Source organism: Cajanus cajan, chromosome 10, assembly GCF_000230855.2.
Source record: "Cajanus cajan strain Asha chromosome 10, NIPB_CcT2T_4, whole genome shotgun sequence".
Taxonomy (NCBI): Eukaryota; Viridiplantae; Streptophyta; class Magnoliopsida; order Fabales; family Fabaceae; genus Cajanus; species Cajanus cajan.
Window position 1 is genome coordinate 1,819,121 of NC_138526.1, and position 9,643 is coordinate 1,828,763.

Here is a 9,643-nt window from a genome sequence, read left to right on the forward strand (position 1 = left end):
CTATAAAATTTTAAGTAAAATGTATTAGATAAAAATGTAATTTACACAATTTTATCATTTTTAATAAAATGATTGTCAGTAATACATGTTATTCTAACATTCATTTATTATTTAAAATGTTCTATAAAATAAAATTTTGGTCTTTTATATTTTTTTTTGTTTCAATTTAATTTCTTGAGTTTAAAAAGTTCCACTTTAATTTCTTAAAGTCTCTTTATTTTATATCAAGTTGATTTGTTTTTCATAAATTTATCACATTAATTTGATCAATTTAATAATACATTGTAAAGAAGTCATGTTAGTCAAAATTAACATTGTTATTATAAATAAAAAATTGACGAAATAATAATTTGATCATAAAGACACTTAAAATGACCAAAATGAAATTAACTTTTTTTAAACTTAAAAGGTTAAACTAAAACCTAAAATAAAAATAAATAACCAAAATTCTATTTTAAAATTAAAAATACTTATAAAAACATAAACAATCATGCCCATGTGTCTTATATAAAAAAATAGAGGTGTGAAAAGAAATCAAAGAACATACTTTAATTTTTTTTTTTTTTGGCACCTTTATTTTAGGGAGCCCTTTAAATTGGTGATTGGTGAGTGGTGTTACTTCCTCTTCCTTCCCCGTTTGCACTTTGCCTCTCTCACATATTTGCAATTAGTGAAGTTTGGAGATAGATAAACAGATGATAGAAAGAGACCCTTGTGAGAGAGTTTTCCTTTGTTGCATTCTTCACTCTTTGTTAATTTGTTAGGTCTCTATCGGTTGTGGGTAGAGGTGGCAGTAGAGAGACTCATTTCCTTTCCTTTTTCTTTCTTCTTGGTCTGCCATTTTTCCGCTCACAAGGCTTCCCCACCAATTCAGCTCACCCTGACAGTGATCACAAATTCTATTCTTTGCGAGAAAACAAAGAGATCCATCTAATAGAGTAAGAGAAGAAGAAGAACAACAGCTATATATCATTCATTTGTTCTTTCAATTCTTTCCCTTCTTATTTAACCTTTTCCACTACTTCTTCCACTCTCCATCCTCACCTTTCTTCTGCCTCTTTCTTTCTCACCCTTTTTCCAAAGGGATCCACTTCAAAAACCACGTGTCACGTTGCTTCTGTTCTATGTTTATGAGTAACTTCTGAGTTTCTTCATTCTCTTTTCTTGTTGCATTGAATATCTGTGTCTGATTCGGTCAAGTTGAGAGAGATATATCATATATATATATATATATATATATATATATATATACCAGCTTAGTTAACTTAACTTTCATATCATATCTCATGTCAAAGGCCAATTCATTTTTCTGACTGCACCACCTTGATCTGTGGCTTCCAAGACAAAAAGGTAGATACTTCTGTTTCTGTTGCTTGATCTATCAGATCTCTCACACTCTCTTTCTGATTTCAATTCTCTCTTAATTTCTTCTTTCCTTTCTTCTTTTGTTTATGGTGCAATTAGATATATGGTGGTGGTGCAAACTTTTACTTTGCAGATTTAAAATTTTAGAGCAAGTGTTTAATTAAAGAAAAGATTTAATTTCCATTTATTCATTTTGTATTTTGAATCTGCACTTTCTATATGCTTTTAATTGATGATATTAATATCTTCTGGCATCTGTTATTGCTGAAGCATATGTTGTTACGAATTATAACGAGGTTCGCGAACTTTATCCTTTGGAAGCATGGGTTATGAATTAGTGGGAATCACAATGAGTGACAATCACTTGTGTGTTTTCTTATTGTGTAGTATCGTGCATGTCTATTGACGCATGTCTGTTGACTATGTAAGCATTTCACATGCATAATAATCATAGCCATGCCTTTTCTCCATCTATATATCTATTTGAAGAAACAAAATTGGATCACAAGTTTTATTCAATTCCATTCTATTCCAACATTTTCATATTTTTATTATTAAATACTGACATGGGTAAAGTACTACTCTTCCCTTGTTTCACCATGTGAATTAGGGTATTATTTTTTAGACCTAACAAACATTCATAATTTTCTGTCTCCATTCTTCTACGTTAATTTTCTCTCTGATTAGAAGTAATGGTATTCGTCGTGTTTAATTTGCATAACCAGCCTACTTTTGATTGACTAATGTTTTGCATAACTGGCTAGCTTTGATTGCAATTGAATTCAAGAAACTTGTGGAAATTGTTCCATTTGACGTGAAGGTAATATTCAAACAATTAGGTGTATTTATCTCTTCTATTTATTGTTTGAGGTTCAAGACTTATTGGATAATTTTATTCATGTGGAAATTAAGGATAAATCATATACATCAGAAGAGGTTAGAGGGTCTATATATCTGATAAGGGTAATTCTCTAACCAATACATATTACTGAATTATTTATAATTAATTTACTAATACTCTAATATATGCTCATTTTTGTGAGATAAAGGGTTAAATAAATAATATAGGTCTCATGCGCTAATCATATACTGGTCTTTCTCAAGGTTGGTTAGCACTAATTATACATGTCGTTTCTTTAGCTTAAAAAAATTACATTTAATTCCCTTATAGGTTATTTGAGGGAAAATGGTGTAGGAATCAAGCATTAGATATAGGACATGAATGCTGTTGCTTCCAAACAAAAAGAATATTAGGTTATGAAACGGTACATTTTGTATGATGCATATAAAAATGGTATATAAAAGGAGGAATAATGTAAATACAATTCTTCAAAAGAAGACAAGCGTAGGATATTAAAAAACCTAATATTTAAAAGTCAACAAATTTATATCCAAACAAAATATTTTTTTCCCATCCTTTCATGGGGAATTAGCTTTGAAATTTATCTTCAGCTTCTCAGATTTGAAGTATATGAGTATTTAAATTTCAGATGTCCTAAGTAATAGACCCCGATGTTCATCATTCACTTTCTCAGTCATATTTTTTTTTTCTGAAACGGCCAAATAAACTTTCTCAGTCATATATATGGTCACTTATTAAGAAGCTAGCAGGTTTTGAAAAATTATAACTACTTTCCTTCAATCAGTGAAGCTCATGCCATCTTTTTTACAGAATTATTTTATGTTAAAATTTAGGACGAGTTGAAAGATAGTTTTCAACTGGCTTTTAACTTCTAATTATGAATTAGAATCATTCCATAATGTAATGAAAACATTATTAAACAATAGGAAACAAAGAAATAGGCAGAAAAAAAATCCAGGGTATTCTTATTAATATTCATATGCATTAATTCTTTAGAAGGCTTGAATATATTTTTACATAATGACCAAACTGATCTTAACATAACCAAGAGAACAGCCCTCGCTCTCTGTCGATCGAGATACAGCTAAAGTGATTCGATATCTAATGTTTGAAAGAGATCCTTTATATAGCTTCACATCATAGCAACAAAGAGGACTTTCTCTCTCCATTTGATAACTTAAAGCTTTTGCATTTCTTATCTAGTTTCATTTATTTACTTTTATCTAAATTTTTGCTTAAAGAGTAGAACAATTTGTTTTAGTTTTCAGATACACAATTTCTCAGGTGCTGTTTTAGTTTTTTTTTTTTTTTTCTCCCGGTACTGTTTCAATTACATTTTTATACCATTTAATTTTTTATTTATATTGATGAATAATTAGCTTGCCGCAAATGTTGATTGAAAGCCAAGCGTATATATATGCTTAAATTAATTTTTTGTAACTATTATTTTGCGCTTTAAAAATCATATAAATGATCATTATTTTTTATCAATAATTAAATAATAATTGTGTATTTAGAGTTACTAATATTATTATTAGTATTTATATAGAATACAAGTAAATATCTATTAAATTGTTTTAAAAAAATTAATTAAACTGATTATATACATAAAATAATGATTAATAAATAATAAATTTTAACGGTTAATATTTATTGATCACAAAATCATGTAGTTTACAATTAATTTAATAACAAGTACATTGTTACCATATAAGATTATCATTAAAAATTATTTTTGTGATAGTGTGATGATATATGCTTCCTATTTAAAAAATGTTTAAATTTGGGATAGCAGGAAAATATACAAGGGAATGAATAGTGTCTTATAAATGCTCGATCTACGCAGGACTCAAAAGAGAGAGGGAAAATATGAATAATTTTTCCCATGTTCCCCCCGGTTTTAGGTTCCACCCCACTGATGAAGAACTTGTTGATTACTACCTAAGGAAGAAAGTTACCTCAAGGAGGATTGACCTCGATGTCATAAAAGATGTTGACCTCTATAAAATTGAGCCATGGGATCTTCAAGGTAGCAAACTTAGCTTAGTTGATATTGACTTAAAATCTACCAGAAAAAATTCTTTTAAAACAATATATCATTAACTTTTTGGCTTTCTTTTTTTATTAAAAAAAAATATATGTGCATGAAGAGCTTTGCAGAATAGGAACAGAAGAGCAAAATGAATGGTACTTCTTTAGCCATAAAGATAAGAAGTATCCTACTGGAACTCGCACAAATAGAGCAACAGCAGCAGGGTTTTGGAAAGCAACTGGAAGAGACAAAGCAATCTATTCAAAGCATGACTTGATAGGGATGAGGAAAACCCTAGTCTTTTATAAAGGTCGAGCCCCCAATGGACAAAAATCAGATTGGATCATGCACGAGTATCGACTTGAAACAGATGAAAATGGCACTCCACAGGCAAGTTTTTCAAATATTATATTTATAACCAAGATTTTGAAGAATTTTTTTTTAAGAAAAAGACCCTATCCTTCTCATGATTAGTTTCTGTTCAATTAATAACATCTAATAATTAATTCATTACATTTTCCTATTATCCAGTTCCTTTTATATATATTGTGTTGGTACATGTATCATGTGTAAGACAAAAAATATTGTTGTCTAAAGTTGTACTTTTTCCTTTCAAGTTTCTTTTAATTATAAATTGGAATACATGTTTAGAAATCTTTGTGGTAAATACATAAACTTTTAAAGAAGTAAAGAAAAGATTCTAAAATATAAAAAAAAATGGTATTTTAAATAAATTATAAAAAAAAATAATAATAAAAAAACTAGCTTTTGGAAACAAAAATATTAAAGAAAAACATTTTTTTCAAAACATATTTCCAAATGCACTTAATAAGTGGACTTTTGGAACTATGTGTTTGATTCTTATATTCTACTAGCTTTTGTCACTATTAAGCCATAACTATACTTTGATATTTTTTGGTGAATTTCTCAATGAATTACTTTAAACTAGCAAAAAGATTTATCATTCACATGTTATGCTATAAAGCAGGAAGAAGGATGGGTTGTGTGTAGAGTATTCAAAAAGAGACTAACAACCATGCGTAAATTGAGTGAGCATGATTCTCCCTGTTGGTATGATGACCAAGTCTCTTTCATGCAAGACTTGGACTCACCAAAGCAAACCTCTCAACCTAATTTGCCCTACCAGTTACCATATCCTTGCAAGAAAGAGTTAGATTTGCAATACCATTTACCTCTCTCCCAGCTTCCATTGGAGAACCAAAAATTACTTCAATCAATGACACCATATGGTATAGATCAAGAAAACCATGCTATGATCATGCATCAAGTTCAACACTCTGGTCAACAAAATTTTCAGGCAGTGTTTGGAAACAGTTCCAATGAGCAAGTGGCTGATTGGAGAGCTCTAGACAAGTATGTTGCTTCACAGCTTAGTCAAGAAGATGCATCCAAAGACAATAGTTACTCAAACACAGGCAACATCTTTCATGTGAAGAACAACAGCAATGTTGAACAGTTGAGGGACTTGGACAAGGAAGAAATGATGCCTGAAAACGCCTCAACATCAAACTCAAGCTGTCCAATTGACATGTGGAAATAGTGGCTTCATTTTGGGTTTATACTAATAATAGGGATACTTAATTAGATAATATTGAAATAATGAAAATACAGTATAATTTCTTGTACATAATAAATGAAATCAACATGACATTAAATCTAGTGCATGTGAAGGCTTCACTTCTAGCTAGCGACTAGCTGGCATTATAAGTTAAAACATGTTGAAGTAGCCAAATAATTAGTATAAAGTGATCTTTTAGTTATTGTGTGGTTTAAAGTGATGGGCTCTAGCTACTACTCCAGCTGTTCTATGTTTGTATGTCACATTCAAATTAATTAGTTATAGAATAAATAATTCTTTATCCGTTTTGGTTTTTAATTTCTGTTTTTTTGTTTAACAATTTTTTTTATTGTTATCTTAACTAACTTATTTGTATATGGTTTTGGGGTCTTTATCTATAATATGCGATAAATTAAATGTTTCACTTTTCCATTATGCCAGAGACAAGAATTAATATATCAAAACAAAAGAAGGGATGTTTGTGCCTGTTAACAAACAATAAAATAGACAATTTCTGATTGAGATCTGAATACTACATAAGTTGACAACATTATTAATTTTTTATCTTCAACTGTGCATGTGGGAACATCCTTGTATTGTGTGTTCCCTTTCCTTGGCAGCAAAGATAAAAAGAAAGTATAATTACTAATCTGTTTGTTGGTCGAGCATACGCCAAGACAAAAAAGGTTATGGAAGCTTATCCCAAAATTAACAGATGAAAAACGTTTTTTTATAACACATGAATGAGGTGTAAAAATATAGAAAAATGAAAATTTTAGGGTGTAAAAATATTACATACAATTATGAATAAATTTGAATAAAATGTAAGAAGTTTTTTTTTTTCATAGAAAATATATTTGTAATAAGTACATATATAAGAGAGAAATAAGAAGACAGAAACAAGTGAATATTTAAATTAAAAAATTAAATAATTTATTGTTCTACAATATAAAATGTTTTACAATCTTATCCAATTACGTATTATCATATATGATAAATTATTTTTTATTATAATTATCTCTTTTTTTTTTTTGTTCATCCCTGGAGTATCCACCGCCGACAGCAGTGACTAATCTCCTCGCTACGTTGGAGGCACCTCAAAGGGTGGGATAGCTGGCCCCAAGATTTAACGCGGCTGCATATACAAGGCAGGATTCGAACCCCTGACCTTGCTTAAGCGTGGATCAACCCCTACCGCTGAACCACACGCTTGGGGTTTAATTATCTTTAAAATTATACTAATAATTGTTTTTAATTATTTAAGAATGTAAAAAAAATACATTGACAATATATATATATATATATATACTCGAATTAAAGTTGAAAAATTATTATACTTTTTTTTTAGAAGAATAATATAATTTGTTTCTTTAATTCCATTCTGGGCCCACTTCCAACAAGGCAACAATGGTACCACATATGCTTTGCTGCCAAGCCTCGCAAAACATGCAAATCATAAATATGCCCTAAAATCTGTTGGAGGTTTAGAAGGCAAGCAAAAGATCAACAATACAATACCTAGGCTTAAAATTGGGAGTACCACAACTTTGTTTTTTAGTTAATTATTATTATTTCAAGTAGCACCAAATCATTCAAGCAAATGATTAGAGAATTTTAGGCATCATGAGGATATCACAAGGGGCTTTTCATATACAGACTTGTTCAAGAATCAAACGGTTTATTTATCTCATGCCAAAGATATGTACTGGACTACATTGCTATGCTAAATATATATATAACGGTCAAATAATTATATTGTGACTTATTGACATAAAATGTAAACTAGAATTGGGTGGGCTAATATATTTAACGCGAAGAGTGTAAACTGGATAATATTCTTTTATATAGATATTTTCTTTTTTTAAAAGAATTATAAATATGACAATAAAATTCAAACTTAAAATCTCATACATACTTTTTTAACTTTTACTACTAACAATAATAATTAATTATTTGTTAAATGGGCGTATAGGAAGAACTATTCCTGTGAACTAAAAGGATATATACCAAACTTGACAATAACAACCATATTCTTGGTGTAAAAGAGAAAACATAAATTAAGTGAATGCAAGTTCATTTTTTCCTCTTTGTCAAAAAGATTGTATCTTACTTTGGGAAGCATCATCAAATATTGACTAGGTGGGTAAACCAATTCAAAACAGAAAATCGGGGATTGTAGAGTTTCGGCCCATATATATATATATATATATATATATATATATATATATATATATATATATATATATATATATATATATATATATATATGTATATGAGTTAATCACCTATACTGCTAGTATAAATTTTTTTTTACACTGGTAACTAATTATATCTTTTAATTATGTCATGTAACTGTTAAAAATAAATGTATTTATAGTGACATGGCACAATTAAAAGATATAATTGGTTATCAGTGTAAAAAAACTTTACACTAGCAGTGTATAGGTGATTAACTCTACATATATATATAACAAAGGTTATCAAGAATATTAGGTTTAGGGTTTAGCCACAAACATTAAAATATAATAGCCACAAACAACAACAGATACTGAATTAAAAGGAAAAAAAAAAACAAAAAAACAAAAAAACAAAGAAAAAAAAGTTAATCTCATGCACTCGTGCAATGCAAGGTACAACATAACATAGTACATCCAGGAAAATTTTATTAAAAAAGGGGGGAAAAGAAAAGTAAAGCTTACTTGAAATAAAATGAAGCCTATTCAAAACTTGTTAATGAATTAAAGGCATCTTACAACAAACATGTTTTAGAGGAAGGAATTAATTCATTGAAACCCAAAGCACTTGAGGAATCGGAGAGTAGTAATTTTTGAAACTGTTAAGCAGAAAAGTTGAGATGAACATGAGTAACTTAAAAGAACCAAGAGCACTTAAAACCTAAAGCATGGATTTGATTTTAGCAGAATAACAGAAGGAAATTAAGTTGATAGTGATATACCTACCTAGAAAAAATTGAACCTGAATGTAAATAACCAAGATAAGTAGCTTGAAAGAATGAAGAAATGGAAAGAGCTACTGAAGTGTGGTAAGGGTCTTAATAGAGTGGTAGATATAGGAATATATGGTAAAACGAAGAAACAAAAGAGGAACTTGATGGGAACTAGTTGATAAGTAGTGTTATATATATATTGAGCCATTATTTATTTTTGGAAATTATAGATATAAACATTCATTTGCCAATTGTTTGTATACACATTGCATCTATTTCTTGTGAAATCGCTTTATCTTCTTATCATTTTAAGCAATGGTATTCCCAAACAAGGCACTCATGAGACTAGAGAGAGATGCATAAAAATGGGAGAGTGATAGTAATTGAGTTGTGGAATGAAAGGTAGTAAAGGAAGTTCTAAGTCAAAACTAATTATTGACCGAGTTTAGCGTGCACATTTCCTTTGACGCAATTAACTTGGGATTATTTTCATATAATATATTTTTACTAATGATCAACTTGAAAAATAGAAAATAAAAAATAAAGGTGTTATATATTTAAAGATAGACTTTGATTTCTAGTATATATAGAAATTAGAAAAGTAAAATACACTAGAATAATCCTTATTCATATAGATATACTATACTTTGAATGAAATTAGTCTCAAATTATCATTAACTAAAAAACAATGTTCTTTACAATTATATTCTCATAAGTTAAAAAGTATAAATATAGATTTTATTGATATATATTGTTGAATTTTTTTCAAAATCAATATTAAAATTATGTATAATTATTTATCAAATAGATTTATACTTATATATATTATATCTATCATAATACTTTTTATATATTATA

General features: G+C 28.7%; 1 protein-coding gene across 2 annotated transcripts; it reads left to right on the plus strand.

Moving 5' to 3' along the window:
* Window positions 1–636: 636 nt before the first annotated feature.
* LOC109818031 (NAC domain-containing protein 7) lies at window positions 637–6,156 on the plus strand. 2 transcript variants are annotated; one of them, XM_083065796.1, is made up of 5 exons: window positions 637–1,350; window positions 2,130–2,185; window positions 4,074–4,256; window positions 4,378–4,653; window positions 5,252–6,156. In XM_083065796.1, exons 3-5 carry the CDS (start codon window positions 4,097–4,099, stop codon window positions 5,818–5,820), a joined length of 1,005 nt encoding a protein of 334 aa, XP_082921922.1. In that variant the 5' UTR covers window positions 637–1,350; window positions 2,130–2,185; window positions 4,074–4,096; the 3' UTR covers window positions 5,821–6,156. The 2 variants fall into 2 exon arrangements, with proteins under 2 accessions (XP_082921922.1, XP_082921921.1); XM_083065795.1 differs by lacking the exon at window positions 2,130–2,185 and having other exon boundaries at window positions 638–1,350.
* The last annotated feature ends 3,487 nt before the right edge of the window (window positions 6,157–9,643 follow it).